This window comes from Melanotaenia boesemani, chromosome 2 (genome assembly GCF_017639745.1).
Source record: "Melanotaenia boesemani isolate fMelBoe1 chromosome 2, fMelBoe1.pri, whole genome shotgun sequence".
Taxonomy (NCBI): Eukaryota; Metazoa; Chordata; class Actinopteri; order Atheriniformes; family Melanotaeniidae; genus Melanotaenia; species Melanotaenia boesemani.
Window position 1 is genome coordinate 14,100,118 of NC_055683.1, and position 19,178 is coordinate 14,119,295.

Here is a 19,178-nt window from a genome sequence, read left to right on the forward strand (position 1 = left end):
TTAATGTATTACAGACTAGCAGCTGGGTATGTTTATTTTACTTTTCACAAAGCAGCAGCCAGACAGAGGTATGCGTGTGAAAAGAACATGAAAGCATCAAAAATATTATTTTCACTCATACATAAATAAATAAACACCCCAAAACCAGGTCCGCTTTGGAATGTAGTAATTCTGAATTTTTATGAATGACTGCATTCATGCTTGGCCACGCCCCCCTACCGCCAAACCTCAGCTGCCAGTGCTGGAACTCTAAGCCACGCCCCTTCTCTCCCTTCTAGGACTACTTTGGGTGCACCTGCGTTCTAATTGGTTAAGGCAGGCCTCTGGTGGGCGTGGCCTACATAAAACGCAGAGAGCTGATATAAAACCATGAGACACTCGTTGGTTGACGAAAACGTAGAAGTGATGGAGGATACCTGAGAATAATTTCGGAAGTTGGGATTTAATCCTTCTGGACAAAAGCTATTGTGTCCTGTTTCCCAGCCGGTGGAGGATTACTTTTTTCTGATTTTTTTCTTTTTTTAACTGCTCTCTTATGTTAGTCAGCTGACAGTATGGGGAAACTGTTGTTATTTACTGTCTTAGCAGTGGCGACATTCGGTTTGGTGAGTACATGAAATTTACTGTCGCCGTTTTTTTTTTTTTTTTGCTTCATGTAAACAGCGAAGTCTCACGTGTCGACTATAAAACTGTAGCTCCAACGGAGATTGAGCCGCTGTCGTCTGCTCAACATGCAGCCTAATATTTTAGACACCTCGTTACTGTTAGTATTGTATGTCAAAAACAGGATCTAATTAAACTTTACTCGCTATTTAAGTTGTCAACACTGTTTCACAACGTTATAGCAACATTATAGACCACCAGAATGTGCTTAAGGGGTCCTCAAATTAGTGATATTTAGGTTTTTTAAGAAGCAATTGCAACAACTAGCTACAACTTCATAGTTACAATAACTACATTAATAGTTTAGACATAATTAAAAGGTCTGCGTTTGTTATTAATATCATGAATATAAAGTTTTGCGTTATGTTACCGGCCTAGCCTGGCCCTTTAAGAAAGTGGCATTGCGGGGAGTCTAGTTGTTGTAGTTCTAGGTTTTGGTGCTTGGTTCTGTTACCTGTCTGCAGCCGCTGGCAGTGCGGTCACGCTCCTGTGCTCTATGCTGCATGATATAGCCAATAAAGCTTTGTACTGCAAAAAGAGAATCCAAGACTACGCCTGTTCAGCCTCCGTACTACGGTTAGGAGATCACTGGGCAGGGGAAGGGAAGTAACACTGGGGGCTCGTCCTGGAATTCGTTGCCAAGAAGACCGAAGTAACTACACGGACCACGAAGAGAAAAGACAGCGGCAGCCGAGAGAGAAAATGGCAGCGCCTGTTTACCGTGGTAATGACAATGCGAATACTAAAAGACACTTCAAGGTAACGGAACATAATGTGAGCACAAACCCGTTTTGGCCAGATATGACAGATGCTGCTAGAGCTAATATGAGACCAACTGAGCCAGTCGCGGATTATAATGGGAACCAAACTAATCCGTTTTTGACTAGCATGGAGCTAACGCTAGCCGCCACGAAGAATGAGCACCGCGGGCAGATGCAGCAACAAGGGGCGACATGGCAGCTTACTCCGCCGCCATCGGCACACACCAACCCGTTTATAACGCCCGTGGAGACGGCTGGTTGTCAGTTTGGGGCCGTTTGTCACCGCGAGAGAGTGACATCAACACCATTTGTGCCCAGTAGTAATGCAAATGAATATAAAGTGAATCAGACCCCTTTCACGCCCATGAACTGCGACTATTGGACTCCCGCTCATTACACACAAGCACAGACACCACACATTATGCCCAGCGCTGGTCGGCCCGGCCCGAGGCGAGTGAAGTCGGCGCCCCGCAGCCATTCCTCGCGCCAGGTGCTTGTCTATCCTGCGGAAAGCAGCGACGAGGAAGGCTACTTGAAAGAGAGGATCCCAGTTCTGCGGCCAGGACAGTTCAACGGGTCAGGTTCGTGGAAAGACTTTATTTGCCAGTTTGAGACATGTGCACGAGCTAATCACTGGACAGAAGATACCAAAGCTATTCAACTCAGATTCAGCTTAACTGGTGCAGCTGGTACTATAGTTCACAAAAACCCCAAGTCAGCCCACTGGAGCTATGAACAAATAAAAAATGAAGTGGATGCTGCATATGGACCACATTCAGAGCATGCCGCAGCCATTAGAATTGAGCTGAGGCAGAGAGTCAGGAAGCCCGGTGAAGCCATGCACACCCTCCGTGATGACATCTATGAGAAGGTTGCCATTGTTTACAGTGACCGCTCTGAACTAGACCAAGACAGTATCTCTGTAGAGATTTTCACTAATGCTATGACAGATGCCGACATTATCCAGAAGCTCTTAGAAGAAAAGCCCAGCACACTTGCCAAAGCGTACGACGTTGCACACCGGCATGAGACCACAAAGAGAGCTGCCAGGGCCGTAACACAGATGATGCGCCCAAGCTTGGGGCCCCGTGGCGCCACAACGAGAACAGCCGTGGTGTTTGAGGATACTCCTGCGCCGGTGTGTGACCAGCCTAGGTGCGCTCCAGTAACTCCTTTCGAGCAACCAAGGGGTGCGCCAAGGGCCCGCCAGCAACGTTCTAAGAAGACTGTTCCCAGCAAAATGACCTCAGGGGAGGTCATCTGCCATAACTGCTCCGGCGTAGGACACATACAGAGGCAGTGTCCTTCCCCACGTCGACCTCAACAAAGGCAAGTGAGTCTTATCCAAGACCCATTTCCCGATACCAGCGCAGTTATCGTCTGCTCAAAAGGTCAAGAAGAAGAGATGTGTGTTCAGATAATGATACATGGACTAAGACTTTGTGCTCTATTGGACTCTGGTGCCCGAAGAAATGTGCTGCCCCTACACCACTTCAACTCTCTACCAACCCGGTCCAGGCCCCCTATACAGCCATCCATTGCCAAGGTCCTGCAGGGGATAGGGCCCGAAGGTTTAGCTGTCCTGGGAGAAGTGGTATTGCCTGTCCTAGTGGGGAGCAGAAAAGCCGATGTGAACTTCATCATGGCCGACACAGCCGATAGCACCGAAGTCATCCTGGGGCACCCCTTCCTGCGTCAGTCAAATGCCTGTTTGGACTACGGCCGTAAAGAAATAACCCTCTTCGATGAGAAAGTTCCACGCTACGACCCCGCCTACCAGCCTGCAACTCATTTGGTCCGAGTCGCCCGCACCACCGTCCTGGAACCTGGTCGCGAGTATGTGGTACCTGGTTTCACCCGCCTTCCCTCCGCCAACAGTGGGGACCTGTTGCTCAGTCCAACCAAGACCTTCATCGAGAGACACTGTGTCCTAGTAGCCCATGCTGTTGTGCAACCACAGAGGTCCGCGGGCATCCCCATCCGAGTCTTCAACCCAGGGGCTACACCCGTCACCCTGAAGAGAGGGGCCGTGGCCGGTGTCCTTCAACCTGCCGAGGTGGTGGGCACCCTGGAGCCCCCGTCAGTCTCGCCCCCGTCCAAGCCGGGGTCTGCCAACCTTGTTTCTGTTCCTTCTCATTTGCAGGTCCTGTATTCTGAGAGCTGCTCTGGCCTGTCGGAGGGTGACCATCACAAGCTAGCCCTCCTGCTGCAAAGTTATGGCGATGTATTCTCTACTGGTCCTGCTGATCTTGGCCGCACCAACATCGTGCAGCATGACATCCAGACCACGCCGGGGCCACCTGTCAAGCAGCCTTCTCGCAGGATGGCAGCCGACAAGCAGCTTGCCGCAGACCAGCAGCTACAACAGAGTCTCGACGCGGGTGTGGCTCAGCCTAGCAACAGCGGCTGGGCTGCACCTATCGTGATGGTGAAGAAAAAGGACAAGTCCCCCAGGCTCTGTGTGGACTACAGGCCACTGAATGAAAGGACAATCAAGGACGCATATCCACTGCCACGAATCCAGGACACCCTCGACACCTTGTCCACTGCCAGGTACTTTAGCACACTTGACCTGACCTCGGGGTATTGGCAAGTAGAAATGACCCCCAGAGCCCGTAAAGCCGCAGCCTTCTGTACCCGCAAAGGACTTTTTGAATGGAATGTGATGCCCTTCGGATTATGTAACGCTCCGGCCACTTTCCAAAGACTTATGGACCGAGTGTTAGTGGGACTGCAGTGGGAGACATGTCTAGTGTATTTAGACGACATAGTGGTTCTGGGGCGTGACACTTCCCAAATGTTAGAGCGACTACAGCAAGTCTTCAAAAGGCTCCGCCAAGCAAACCTAAAACTTAAGCCGTCTAAGTGCTGTTTGTTTCGGGAGGAGGTGGCTTACCTGGGGCACATCGTCTCCGCCAATGGCATCGCCACTGACCCCCAAAAGACTGAGAAAGTTAGGGACTGGCCCACACCTAGACACGTGACTGAGGTGAGGCAGTTTGTCGGCCTAGCCTCTTACTACCGACGTTTTGTCCCTGACTTTGCCACAATAGCCAAACCACTGCACGAACTGACAAAGAAATACGCCCGCTTTAGCTGGACTGCCCAATGCCAAGGGGCGTTTGACGAACTAAAAAGACTGTTAACTTCAGCTCCTGTCCTGGGCTACCCCCTCGACAAAGGAGAAATGTTTCTGGACACTGACGCTAGTGACTGTGGGATCGGAGCTGTCCTCTCCCAAGTACAAGGGGGCGAGGAGAGGGTGTTAGCCTATGGGAGCAGGCGACTGTCAGCTGTCGAACAGAACTACTGCACCACCCGTAGAGAGCTTCTGGCAGTTGTAGATTTCACCTCCCACTTCAGACAGTATCTACTGGGCCGCCCCTTTATTGTTCGAACGGACCACAGTAGCTTACGTTGGCTGACCAGGCTAAGAGAACCAGAAGGCCAGCTGGCACGCTGGCTAGAAAAGCTGGCCGAGTACGACTTTACCGTTGTCCACCGCCCAGGCAAGGTCCACCAAAACGCAGACGCACTTTCCAGGCGGCCGTGCCGGGGGTCCTGCCCCTGCACCATACAAGACCCCGAGCTTAGCAGTGACCGGTGCCAAGACAAAGCAGTGCAGTGTGACCCTTCTGATTACTCCACAGTACCCGTGCCTTTCACATCCATCCCAGGGCAGCCTCTAGTGGGGGTAGTGGGGCTTGGGCCTGAGTCACCTGTAGTGGGGGTGGGGGACACATCTAGTAGCTGTTTTTCCACCTGTCCAGCTATCCACAGAGTAAGCGGGCCACCACAAACTGGTTTGTTCCAGGGGTGGACACTAGAGCAGCTGAGCACAGCCCAAAAGAATGACTCTGATATTGCACCAGTCTGGCAGTGGGTGGATAACGGGGGGAGCCGTCCACCATGGTCCACCTTAGCTGCCCTTAGCCCAGCCACAAAAGCCTACTGTTCACAGTGGAAAAGACTGTACATTAAAGATGGAGTACTACTTAGGAAGTTTTTCTGTCCTGAAGGCAAAACATTTTACCCCCAGATCCTCCTGCCCCACACATTACGTAAAGCTGTAATGGAGCAGATGCACGATGGTCCAGTCGGAGGACATTTTGGAGGGGAAAGGACTCTTGCTCGTGTCAAAACCAGGTACTATTGGTACAACATGAGGGACGAAGTGACATTGTGGTGCCGCACATGCACCAGTTGTGCTGCCAAGGCCCGCCCTACGAAAACACCACAGGCCGCCATGGGCACCGTGCGGGTTGGAGCACCTATGGAAAGAATCGCAGTCGACCTCATGGGGCCTTTAAATGAAACTGACAGACACAATCGCTATATTGTGGTCGTACAAGACTACTTCTGTAAGTGGGTTGAAGCCTATCCAGTCCCTAACGAACAGGCGCTAACAGTGGCCGAAAAGATTGTCTCAGAGTGGGTATGTAGGTACGGAGCCCCACACACACTGCACAGCGATCAGGGAACAAATTTCGAGTCAGCTGTATTCCAGAACATGTGCCAGCTACTGGGAATCGAAAAGACTCGCACAACCCCTTTTCACCCGCAATCGGACGGACAAGTGGAGCGCTTCAACGCCACCTTGCAAAAGACACTAGCAGCCACCGCCGAAAGGTGTCACTGGGACTGGGATTTAATGCTCCCCTATGCAGTCATGGCTTACCGAGCCACCAAACACAGTTCCACCGGACTGACCCCTAACATGATGCTGTTTGGTAGAGAAGTCACTGAGCCCATAGACTTAGTCGCTAGTCTCCCACCAAATGACACTAGTACCAACTCACTACCTGAATATGTCCTAAAACTAAGAGAAAGACTCGAACTCTCCCACCAGATCGCACGAGAGGCCCTGGGAAAATCCTCTGAAAGAGCAAAGAGACAATATGACAAAAACATTTGCCAGACCCAGTATAAAGTTGGCACTGCTGTGTGGCATTTGATCAAAGGCACCCAAAGAGTGAGAAACAAAGTGCGAAAGTTCATGCCAGCCTACGAAGGTCCTTATTTCATAGTGGGCCTGCTGGATGACTTGGTGTACCAGATCCAAAAGAGCCCAAGGTCAAAGGTCAAAGTTGTCCACCATGATAAGCTCAAGGTCTACCACTCCAGAACCCCGCTAGACAACAGCTGGGTTTTCCAGAGAACCGACACATCGATACCACTGGAGGTGTCGCCACCAGCTTCTGATGGAGAATCTGACATCGACAGCGGGCCTCTTCAGCTGTGGGACACATCCTCCACCGAGTATCCTGTCGCAGCGACCAGCGAGGGCGCTGGTTCCTCTCCACCTGTTTCACCGCACCCTAGTCCACCTCCCGCCAGCCCTGCTCAGCCTCAGCAGAATGAGGCTGGTACTCCACGTCCTGCACGGAGGGTGAGACAGCGTCGTCCTCTGGTCTTCACACCTCGGCCTAGACCCCGGAGGACAACACGAGCACCTGATATGTTGGGTGACTGGATTAGTCACTAGACATTGCTAAAGAAGCACTTCTACCTGAGTCAGGGTGTAGGCGGATCGCTGCTCTACTCAGAGTTAAAAAAAAAAAGAAGAGACTGTTCTGTTTGAAAGTCAAATAGCATGTTCGTTGTTTACAAGTTTACATGCCATTTAAAGTAACACCATTCTTCCTGTTATATATGTTACTGCCAGCTATTGTGTTTCATATCAAGTGCCTTATGAGTTATGGGAGTAGTGGCTGCTAAAATATGGATTTGAAATGTTGATGCCTTTTTGTTGAGCTAAACAACTACAGGGTATTTCACCAGACGTACATGCAATGCACTTAACCATACTACCTTTCTTCCAGGATACCTCCACGCACTGTACGCTCTATTGTGTTTTGATTTAAAAGAATATGTGCACTATTTCTTTTATGAACTCTTAATGGACATTACACATTCACCTGAGTTATTCCCTTTAAGTAATTACCTATACAGCATGTACTGACTGTGGGCTGGGGAATATGACCATTACAGGGGAGTGTTTGATTTATAATGACCTATGGTAACTTGTGCTGGAGTGATGTTAAGGGTTTAATCATCATCCAGAGTGGGGGTAGTGTTACCGGCCTAGCCTGGCCCTTTAAGAAAGTGGCATTGCGGGGAGTCTAGTTGTTGTAGTTCTAGGTTTTGGTGCTTGGTTCTGTTACCTGTCTGCAGCCGCTGGCAGTGCGGTCACGCTCCTGTGCTCTATGCTGCATGATATAGCCAATAAAGCTTTGTACTGCAAAAAGAGAATCCAAGACTACGCCTGTTCAGCCTCCGTACTACGGTTAGGAGATCACTGGGCAGGGGAAGGGAAGTAACAGTTACACTACACAACATATAATCAACATGATTTGCACGTTACAATTCTTCAATGCAGTAAATATGGTACTTTGAAATAGCCTAACTGTAATTTAAAGCATTTAAAATCTAAAACAGCAAGCACGTCAAATATATGCTATTTGAATAAATGTAATTATTTAGTTTAAACCTGCATTTAAATCCATTTTTTTTTAAATAAAATGCTAAAATGATCCCAAGTGTTAGGTTTTATGTGTTAGGTGTTTTTTTCTAGAAAACACTTTCCTCTGTCCTACTGTAGGTCTATAATTATGCTACAGTAATATTATCCAGCAGTAATACCAATGGAGATAAAAATACACTTAAGGTCAATATGAGCTTGCAGCAAAAATACCCACAGGAATATGATGTGACTTTTCTTCTGCAATGTCTCATTTAGCATGTTATATGCAAGTTCTATTTTCTTTGTATTCAACTTATGCAACATATGAACTCAATGCTGGGATCTCAGACTGACAGCTCGGTGTGATCTCAGTACCTGCTTGGAGTTGTTTGGCTTGGTTCTTGTGTGTGTGTGTGTATGTTTGTGTTCATGAACACAGATGAGGTGAGAAACAAAAGAAGCATGAGCAGGGAGGTCGGGGTGTGGTGGGGTCAGAAAATGCCCCTTTCATTCCTGCATGCCAGGGGAATGCCAAGCGGAAGGCGACAGAGGGTTACAGATACCCCTGTGGGGCTCATGACTGTGCTGAGCATTCAGGCGATGTATAAGCCACACACACTCTCAGGAATTTCTGTGATCTGGGTAACATGAGTCACGCTTTTGTCCTACTTGGTTCCAGTTGACTTCATCTTCCTTACTGTAGTATGTCAGCTTTCCAGCCCTTGATTTAAACTAAGTGTGTCCTTTGTCTGTTTTCCTGCAGGTGACTGCTGACTGTCCAATGGTGTGTGAATGCCCGGCAGTGCCCCCATCATGCCCCCCTGGAATAAGTTTAATTCCCGATGGCTGTGGCTGCTGCAAGGTGTGCGCTGCTCAGCTTAACCAGGACTGCCACGACGGGCGGCCCTGTGACCACCATAAAGGACTCGAATGCAACTATGGCAATGATGTGGGCCGCACCCATGGCATCTGCAGGGGTACGTACCACAGAGGTGGCAGTAAGGCTGATTCAGAGAAGGAGAAGGGGGTTGGAGGGCTTTTTGGTTAAGATTAGGCACAACTTGGGTTGAGGGAGGGGAATGTGTAACTTCAGGGTGGGGAATCTAGTTTCTGAGCCAGGCAGCTGGGGTTTCTCTTTGATAGGGGCTTGAGGTTTGAAGCCTGTGCCACGTTTCAAAAGGAGCGCACCTTCATGAGCTGTGACTGAAACCTGGCCAACTCAGGGATTTATATAAGTACTTCAGTGTGTACACAAACAGCCCCATGAAACACAGACACATGGACACAGTGGTATTTTTATACATGTATTTATTAGGGGGTGTTTCTATAAAAAGGGGGGTATACGGGATGTTGTTTGGGGAGTCCTGCTGAGAGAGTGAAAGGGCAGGACATTAAAAACAAGTCAAAACTCCCTTCTGGTATAAGAATAGCTTTTGCTTAATAAGTGTGGAGATGTTGGTGCTCCTTCTTCCCCTTTTAAAAAGCGAACAAGAGTCATCAATTTATTTTAGATGGCCTACTAGAATATGTTTATGTGCTTAACCCTATATAAACTTTATATTTGTCACACTTCATGTTTTTGCAACACCTCTTGAACCATTCTGTCTAAATTGCTCTTCAAAACCCCCAATCTTGCTCTGATTGGTCAAAAAGAGATGCTGCTTTTTTGTTGAGTCACACAGAGCTAGTTTACAGGCAGATGTTATGCAAATGAGTAACCTGGCCAAGCAGGAAAAAAATTAGCTTACACCTGCACAAAAAGCTGAAAAGCAGACTCTAGGAAAGGGGAAGCCCAAAAAGTAGAGTTTTCAGTAATAGTCAGCAACAGTGTCCAAAATCACTCACTACTTACTATATTATCGGTCACATTGTGAGTGCACCATTTTGTTGTGCTGTCCAAATGTATAGTGACTTAACAAACCCAGAAAATGAAAGGCCTTGAATGCACCGTGTCAAAGGGAAAAACAGCAGCCTGTTATACAAGTGTAAGTTGTCAAAATATTTAAGTAATTAAGATAACTTAAGTAATTAAGATATAATGAAAAATATTTAAAATTTTATTTAAAGAAATAATACTTCTGTTATATCACTATCATGCATTATAGGAGCATAAAGCATCTTGGATAAATGTATGAAAACTGCATTAGATTAATTGCCTTTTCCAGAGGACTGCAGGTGTAAATTAGCCTAAGGCTAACGCTAGTACAATGCATCAAATGGAAACAAATATTCTGAACAGGGCAGAATATCACAACTGATAAAGCTTAAGGTATTTAGTTTTTCTTTAAACACTTTAAAAACTTAAAACAAATAGTACAGTCAGAGCGCTCTCTTATTGGAGAAGCAGGAAAGGAGATAATTGAACCAAACTAACAGCTTCTCAAAATAGAGACAAGAGAAGAGCAAAGACTGAGTGAACGCTTTAGTTTAGATTTTTACAGATCGACTGGTTGTTTTCTTTGGCATTATTTTGTATTAACAGAGCAAGATCTGTGTTGCGCAGGTAGTGTGCAGCCGCTGGTTGATGACTGCTGTTATGGTGGCTGCACACGACTACCACAACATGGACACTCTTATTCATTCATTTATTCATTCTCTATACTGCTTATACCAATTCAGGGTCACGGGGAAGCTGCAACCCTGCCTCTCCTAGCAATTAGCTGGCGAGAGGCAAGGTACATCCTGGACAATTTGGCAGTCTATCACACTGGATGCTGTTAGGTTGAGAAAATATAGTCCCAATTTAAATACCTGTCTGAGGATATTCATAGCTTAGCACATCTATGAGTCTTTTTCCCTGTTCCTCAATCTGAGAGGACTCTGACTGCTTTTCACTCTTAAGTCTTATCTCTTAACCTTTTAAAACTTGAGTTCCCCCAGTTGTGGGATTTTGAGAACAGATTGTGCCAAATTGGCCATTTTGGAAACCTTGTCTGAACTGTGTGTACTAAAACCTCCTGCAGAGATAATGTTTACATTTTGTATTATGATTTGATACAGGTTTAGTTACAGCTGCATCATCCCAATAGGATATTCATATTAATCCTGAAGGAAGCCTACAACTTTTTTCATTTGTGCTATGTGCCATCTTCATTTATTATTAGTAGAGCATAACTAGTAACTAGTAACGCATATACTGATATTTACTATGACTCTAGAAGTATTCATATATACTTTGTGGTAGCAGACATATCCTCATTCATTATAGGTATGCAATTTTTGAAAAGAGGCCTCAAAAATAGGCACAGATCTCAAAGGTTATGTTATTTCTCCTACAAATAATTTAACTAGCTTAACCAGCTTGTTTGTCTTCTTTATTGCAGCAAAGGCAGAGGGACGGTCTTGTGAATACAATGGCCGGATTTATCAAAATGGTGAGAATTTCCATGCCGGCTGCAAGCACCAGTGCATATGCATCGATGGAGCAGTGGGGTGTGTGCCCCTTTGTCCCAGCCATGTGCCCCTAGCATCCCCGTCCTGTCCGTCCCCACAGCTAGTCAAGGTGCCAGGCCAGTGCTGCCTCAGCATCGACTGCCATAAGGGAAGCACTGTTGTGCCCTCGGTACACCAACAACCTCCACTATCTGTTTACCCACCTTACCCCTACATGCCCTACCCAGCCTATCCGTATCCGAAGCCTTACCCAAAACCTTATCGGAAGCTGCACCCTTACAAACCCAAAAAGGAGAAGAACACCATGGGCAATGAACTGATGGAGGTGGGACACAAGTGGGACAAGAGACGTGGATACAAGCATCTGGCGGGTAGGAAAGGGTGCTGTCGCATCCCCTTTTAGAGTGCCGTCTGTTTCCTCTGCACAGTAAAGCAACTTGTTTATGTTTTAGCCATTTTAGCCCCTTGACACACAAACAGCGTCAATGTGGGCCTTTTCCACTGTGCTTGTGTTAGCCGAATGTGAGGCTTGTTTTCCACTGGCTCCTTGCACACCAGAGGCGCTCTCTCCGTCTCACACAGCACATACCTCTGTCACCCAGCTCTCCCCTCTCTGTAATCACCCTCTCTATGTGTCAGTGTTGCCTGTTTAGTGAATAAGACTAGTGTGCTTTGCATCCCCATACCTCTGCTTTCCCTTCCTGCTCCCATTGGCCACTTTTCTTCCACTCTACCTTTCCCCGATTCCGCTTCTCTGACTCCATATTTTGCAGCATCCCTCATAGTTTTTTTTCTCATGTGTCCTCTCTTTCATCTCTCCTAGCCAGGAGGCAGGTGGGTGATCAGTGTGTGGTTCAGACCACCTCCTGGTCCCAGTGTTCCCGGAGCTGTGGGATGGGCGTTTCCTCTCGCGTTACCAATGACAATGCTCGGTGTAAGCTGATCAAGGAGACGCGTCTCTGCAACATTCGACCCTGCAGTTCTATGTCTCTACCCATAAAGGTGAGGAAAGTGTTTGGGGCTTTTAAGATTCCTCTTAAGATATATTTTGTGGAGGTGATTGTCCAAAACCATGCAGCCTTGGCACCACGCTAAACAGATTCAGGAAAGAATTGCTCTATGGGGCTGTTGGTATGAATATCATGGCATGTGTACAACCCACTCCCTCAATCTTTGTAGTTGGAGCCACTTTATGATCCATTCTGGCTATCCAAAGTCCTGTTGCTGTGTGGGAAACATTCCCAGTAGAATGAACACAGAGCTATATTAGACCTTGTTCCTCTATTACAGTTTTCGGTCAAGATAACAGAGTGTATGTGAAATTATGTTTTAATTTAAATCATTTAAGTACACCAGTTTCAGGGAGCAATAAAGGAAGGATCACTTGGCTTCATAGGCCAAATCAAAAGAAAAACAGCATTGCTGGCCTTATGCAAAGGCAGGAAAGTGCCTAGAAATAATCCTAAAGCTTACCCTAGCTTAAAGTACACCATAGATTTAAGCAAACTTAATGTACAAAAAATGCCAATAGACAATGTGCATGCAGTATTTTAATGGGTCTGACACTTGATGTTAGAGTTCTCTGCCTTTTGAAGCACTACAGTCAAAAGCAAATGTTTAAAACATTTCCATTTTTAATGTTTTCAAAGTCATCCCACCTGACTTCCTCAATATAGTCCATGTGTAACTTCACATTTTTGTGCAAACATAAAAAATACTATTAGCAAAGTTAGCACCACCGCTAGCTTGCCTAGGTTCACCATTGCCATGTAAACAAAGGAGACATCAAGAATTACTAAAGGAGAAGACGAGACACACAATGAAGAAGAAAACTTGTTAATCTATGAACAAGTTTAATGAAGGACAATTGTTGTTTCTACAACATCAAAGCAAAATATGGAGCTGCATCAGATTAGAAAAATGAGCAGCTTGTGTGCACAGGGACTTAAGTATAAATTGAAATCCATTTTTGCTAGCTATAAAATTTTGAGCAGTAAGCTGTTAGCTTAGCTTCAAGGGCTGAAAACTTTGGAAAGAGCTTTCCTGGCTCTGTCCACAGGAAGTAAAGGCTGCTTAGAAATTATCCTAAAGCTCACAAGCTAACATAATACAACTTATCTTTCTATTTCTAAAAGAGAGTAGTAAAGTAATACATAGAAATTTTATTTTGAAATATTTCTTGGCTATGAGCAGAAACTTCCTTCACAGGTTTAATGGCAACTCACTGCAGAGACATTGTTTAAAGATAACCTTTAACAAGATGCACAATTTTAAAAACATCATGTTTGCATCTCACTTTATTTGAATCCCCCACTTTGCGAACTGTAACAACATTTTAACAGTTTTTTTGTAATTAACACACACAGATTGGTTTCACACAGGCAAAAATCCCAGGATTTTGCCAGAGGAGTAACACCCCACCCCCTCATATGACTGTGGGGGATATCTCCTGCACTGAAACTACGACACTGTGGGTGACAGCTGCACTTGTGTGATTTAAAGAGTGCTTAATTTGCCCACTCTGTTGCTCTCTCACATTTCACACACAACACTTTCAAAAACATTCTGCCATGGGCTGTGAGCCATTCAGTGAGCCTGATTGGTTGTTAAGCACCTGTTTCCACTGAGCTCTCCCAGTGCAGAGCTGCGGTGGGTGTTAATGTGTACCAGTGTCAGTCCTTAACTATTGCTGGTATGCTACTCTATCTGGCACTCATCTCTGTTCTTCGTCTGTTCTGACCTTTACTTTGTTTTTGTATATCTCTGAAGTTAAAATCTTTGTTTTTTATATCCCACAGGATAAATAATGATTCATGTGATGCTATGGCTGACTCCAAAGGGAATATTATCTAATTATACAGAGTGTCTCTGGCACTGTGGTGACCTTACTAGTGCCATCAGCAGATTTTAATGTGTTAAGTAGCTGGTTTTAGTCCCCATTAGCATTAGCTGTAATGTGTCTATTGGTTATTAGCTAATGTTAGCCCACTAACCTGCTAAACCGGGGATCTTAAACTTTGGTTCTTAAGGTTTCCCTGCTTTAACACATCCGACTCAAATGAATGAATCGAGTGGGGGACTTATACAGCTAATAGGAATTGAAAATACAAAAGTAATTTGTCTCACAGACAAAAGAAAAGCTTTTAACATTACTCGTGTTGCAGAGTAAATACACAGAAATACCAACAACAAACTTATCAAAACAAATGCAGCTGTTCTTGTAGCCGCTGGAATCTAATGGCTGAAGAGTGGCTGTGCTTTTAAGGGTTACCCACCAAACCTTTAAACCTCACTACCCCAGTCTCATGTCCACGCGTATTTCACACACCAGTTAGCCATGTATAGTTGTCTCTGTTAAATAATTATGTCTGTAACAGTTGCTGTTTTAATTCAGAAAACACAGATTTATATTTGATGGCAATATTCAACTAAACTTTATTTACTTTAACAAAAGCATAAGAGCAACCCAAATTGTTTTGCAGAGTAAAAGAAAGAACATGAAAGGACATGATAATTTAAATAAAACAATTAAAAAGAAAATTTATTCAAACAGTGGTAGTGCTAGACTTTTACACCACAGGGTGGGCAATACTTTATCAGTGAAAGAAAAATAAATTATTTTGTTCCTCTCTCAGTCAATTAGCAGCCTTACTGGCTTCCTGTTCATATCAAACTGGATTGTGTAGCTTTAGCATAGTCAGCACTAAGTAACTTTGAGCATGTTTATAGTTTATTTTCATCTCCAATGTAAAAATATTGATTAACTGGGTTTATGTGTAGTCCTTAAATACGCTCACTGAAAGCTAAACAGGACACATTTTCCCCACATTATCTTAAAACTAATCAAGTGCTACCGTATAACTAGATTAGCACTGCGACATAGCATTATGCTAACATGAGGTTAACAGCCTCACATAACATTAGAAGTTGTACTTGCAAAGGCAGCCCGATGGCAATATTTTTAAAAGATGGTTAGTTAGGAAACTGCTTCAAACTGGTGTAGTGCTACTGGTGATCCATGTCTGGAAAGACTTTTCTCTCATCCTCCTCCAGTGACCTGTCAACAGCTGAGTAGGCACCTGGGATGTACAATCAGATTTCAGAGGTGGCCAGTGGCATCATGCATGTGATCTTTCTGCCTTTTTTACCCTTTCCTCTCTCTCTCCGTCCACAGAGAGGCAGGAAGTGCTCTCGCACCCACAAGGCGCCGGAGCCTCACCGTTTGTCCTACGCTGGCTGCAGGACCACTCGCTTATACAGGCCAAACTACTGCGGAGTGTGTAGGGACGGCCGTTGCTGCTCACCTCGTCGCACACGTACAGCAAACGTGACCTTTGCCTGCCCCGATGGAGAACACTTCAACAGGTCCGTCATGTTCATTCAGTCCTGTAAGTGCAGCGATGAGTGTAACCATCTCAACGAGGCTGCATTGCCCCCACAGCAGTGGCTCTATGGAGACACCCACAAGTTCAAGGACTAGTGGCATCACCCCTAAACCCACCTACATTCCCTCCAAAAAAGCAGACAATAACTCCCCCCCTTAGCTGTACCCATTATAAAGTAGCTGTCCTTAGTGTATCTTTAAGTAGACACAAGTGTTCGAACGTCAGAACAACTTTTCTGGAAGATTATTTTGGAAGGAATGGGGAGAAGAAAACGAACCATATGGATATTACACCAACTTGGAAACAGCAATGAGAGCAGCCCTGGGTTTAGTGCAGATTCAAAGTTGTTTCTGGTCTGGCCAGATTTCAAACTGTGACTAAATCTTGATGTCAAACATGCACGTAATCAACCACCGTTTTGTTGCCATGCTCCAAATCTTCCCTGAACTCTGGGACTTTTCTTTTTTTTACGGAAGAATGGAGCAAGAGCGGAGACACAAACACACAAGCAGAACTATTTCTTGTTTTATGCTTGTCTCTTTTTTATGTCAGTGGATTTGTTGAGGGATAGATATGACAGCTGGTTTGACATAACCCAGCTAGACGCATGTGTCTGTGCACTCCGATATGATAGAGATTTGTTAAATCAGATGGAAAACTCGTCAAGACGAGCAACTCCGATGTTCTGAGAAGAATAGTTTGTGTCTTTATATCATATTTATTGTTACATCATGAGAGACATGACAACACAGTCGCGTGCCACCAGGGAAGGTGGTGCTGCTATGTTTGGAGCATCAGTGTGGGTGAACAAGGATCTAGAAGATGGAGACTCCCACCGATCCGAGCCTATCTAATGATGGATGTCGACGAGTAGAGGTTGAAAAAGACAGAGTTTAACCTTATGTGTTGATGTGTACGCATTGCGAGGGAATATGTCAAAGGTTGTTGACACAGCTGGGATCATCTCCTGCCCTGTCTCCACAAGAAACTGAGACATTTAGCAAGCACCAGAAGAACAAGCCTGGGATTCTGGCGTCAGAAAGTCGAGCCCCTAATTCTGTGCAAATTACAATCTCTGAGGGGCAGCGAGAGAAAATCAGCCAGTCTTCGGTTTGCTATAAAAATAAAATCTAAAAACTGCGTGTGTGCTGAGGTAAACATGTAATTTGTGACTTGTGGGTGGAACCGCTCTGGTGCCTAATCTGGCCTGTAATTGAGCGGCGCAGCCTGTGACAGAAACAAAACAAGAACTCGTGTCTTTTCATGTTAAAGAGGTGTCTGTTTCTCAGAAATGCTGACTTTACTGTCAAGGCAAAGAAGAGCTTTATGCTCAAACTAAGGCTGCACAACCTCAGCAGGAGCCTATTTATAAGGACATTTGAAAGAAACCGATTTGACAGAAGGGATTTTGTATTATTCTTTCATTTCTGTGGCTTAGATCATTTATTATGACTGAAGATCCCGAGCACCTCCCTTAACTGGCGCTTGGATTAGTTAATGCACCTTATGACAGCCTTGATTAATGACCTGATCTTCCATCTCATGCAAGCGTAATGCAGATGGATTGAGATGGCATTTTAAACTGATCTGTATATTTTACTGTGCAAGTTTCTTATATTGGTGATTTTAGCACCATTGTTGTACCATAAAATTTGATGTTTCTTGCAGTTTTCTGTCAATCTGGAAAATATCTGCATACGAATTAAGTTTCTAGGCTACAATAAGTCCTTTGTAAGGGCCTCAGCTGCCCATCTACCTTGGTATTGGCCATTGCTATTTGCTCTTGTAGATGCTGTGTTTTTGGTACTGTATGTCTAGTTTTAAGGGACACTATAGAGCAGCTATGTACAGATGCATTTTTAAATTCTTTGTAGTTTTATCTGCTGTATAAGGGCCAATGATTATACTGAGGTAGTCCATGTATAGTTTAGCACTGAACAAGGCAGGTTCAGATCCCTTATGAGGAGTACATGCCAGTTTAAAAGCATCATGATTGTATTAAAAGTAGGGAACATTAAAATGTATGAGTCATGCCTATAAAATAACTAAAAACAAAGATCAGGAGGCTTAAGAATTGTTCTTTTTTCACATTTTTTCTTAGAAGCTGGTAAAATAAGATACAACTGGTTTGATTTTCAATACTTTTTCAATAAAGAGTTTTTCACCCTGATGTACGAGACATTTATTTAAAGAAATGAAGCAGTCATGTATTAAAGGATCTACCGTTTATAATTCTGTAGTGCCAAGCTAACAGTAGCTCCAGCATGCTAACATCCTAAACAGCTGTTTTGTCTTTAATCCTTCATCAGGCGCTTGTCGAAATTCTTGGAAATTTAAACTTTCAAACAGAGAAGAATTATTGTGACGTTAGAGGACATTACAAAACTTTAAAACCCGGCTATTCTAAAATAAAGCAGCAAGTGATCAGTACTAAAATTTTTCATCTCATTTTCATGTTGAACAACAATCTCAATCAAATATCTGGGACTTTGACGACTCCATGTGTACTCCTGTGTAGCATGCAGAGGCATTTCATCTTTCAGTGATATGCTTCCCGTAAAAGGTTAGCCTTAATCATGATGTATGTCAACTGTTCTCATTGTGCAACAAACACAAATAGATTTTCTACAGTGCATCAAGTAAGTATTCACAGCGCTTCACATTTTCCACATTTTGTTATTCCAAAATTTAATGAATTTTTTTTCCTTAAAAGTTCTACACACCCATAATGACAATGTAAAAATGTTTGTTTTTTGTTTTAGCAATTTTTACAAATTTATTAAATATAAAACACTAAGAAATCACAAATATTACAACCTTTGCTCAATACGTTGTTGATGCTCCTTTGGCAGCAATTACAGCCTCAGGTCTTTCTGAATATGATGCCACCAGCTTGGCACACCTGTCTTTGAGCAGTTTTGCACGTTCGTCTTTGCAGCACCTCTCAAGCTACATCAGGTTGGATGGGAAGCGTCGGTGCACAGCCATTTTCAGATCTCTCCAGAGATCGGATTCAAGTCTAGGCTCTGGCTGGGCCACTCAAGGACATTCATGGAGTTGTCCTGAACGCACTCCTTTGTTATCTTGTGTGCTTCAGGTTGTTGTCCTGCTGATAGATGAACCATCGCCCCAGTCTGAGATCAAGAGCGCCCCGTAGCAGGTTTTCATCCAGGATGTCTCTGTACATGCTGCATTCATCTTTCCCTCTATCCTGACTAGTCTCCCAGTTCCTGCCGCTGAAAAACATCACCACAGCATGATGCTGCCACCACCATGCTTCACTGTAGGGATGGTATTGACTTGGTGATGAGTGGTGCCTGGTTTCCTCCAAACATGATGCCTGGCATGCACGTTATGAGTTCATTCTTTGTCTCATCAGACCAGAGGACTTTGTTTCTTGTGGTCTGTGAGTCTTTCAGATGCATTTTGGCAAACTGCAGGGGGGCTGCCATGTGAGGAATGGCTTCCATCTGGCCATTCTACTATAAAGGCCTGATTGGTGGATTGCTGCAG

At 44.9% G+C, this 19,178-nt stretch overlaps 1 protein-coding gene across 1 annotated transcript; it reads left to right on the forward strand.

Annotated features, from left to right (window-relative positions):
• The first annotated feature begins 408 nt into the window (after positions 1 to 408).
• On the forward strand, positions 409 to 17,835 carry si:ch211-106h11.3 (CCN family member 1). The gene is made up of 5 exons (XM_042011593.1): positions 409 to 605; positions 8,651 to 8,864; positions 11,211 to 11,651; positions 12,104 to 12,282; positions 15,455 to 17,835. Exons 1-5 carry the CDS (start codon positions 555 to 557, stop codon positions 15,758 to 15,760), a joined length of 1,191 nt encoding a protein of 396 aa, XP_041867527.1. The 5' UTR covers positions 409 to 554; the 3' UTR covers positions 15,761 to 17,835.
• The last annotated feature ends 1,343 nt before the right edge of the window (positions 17,836 to 19,178 follow it).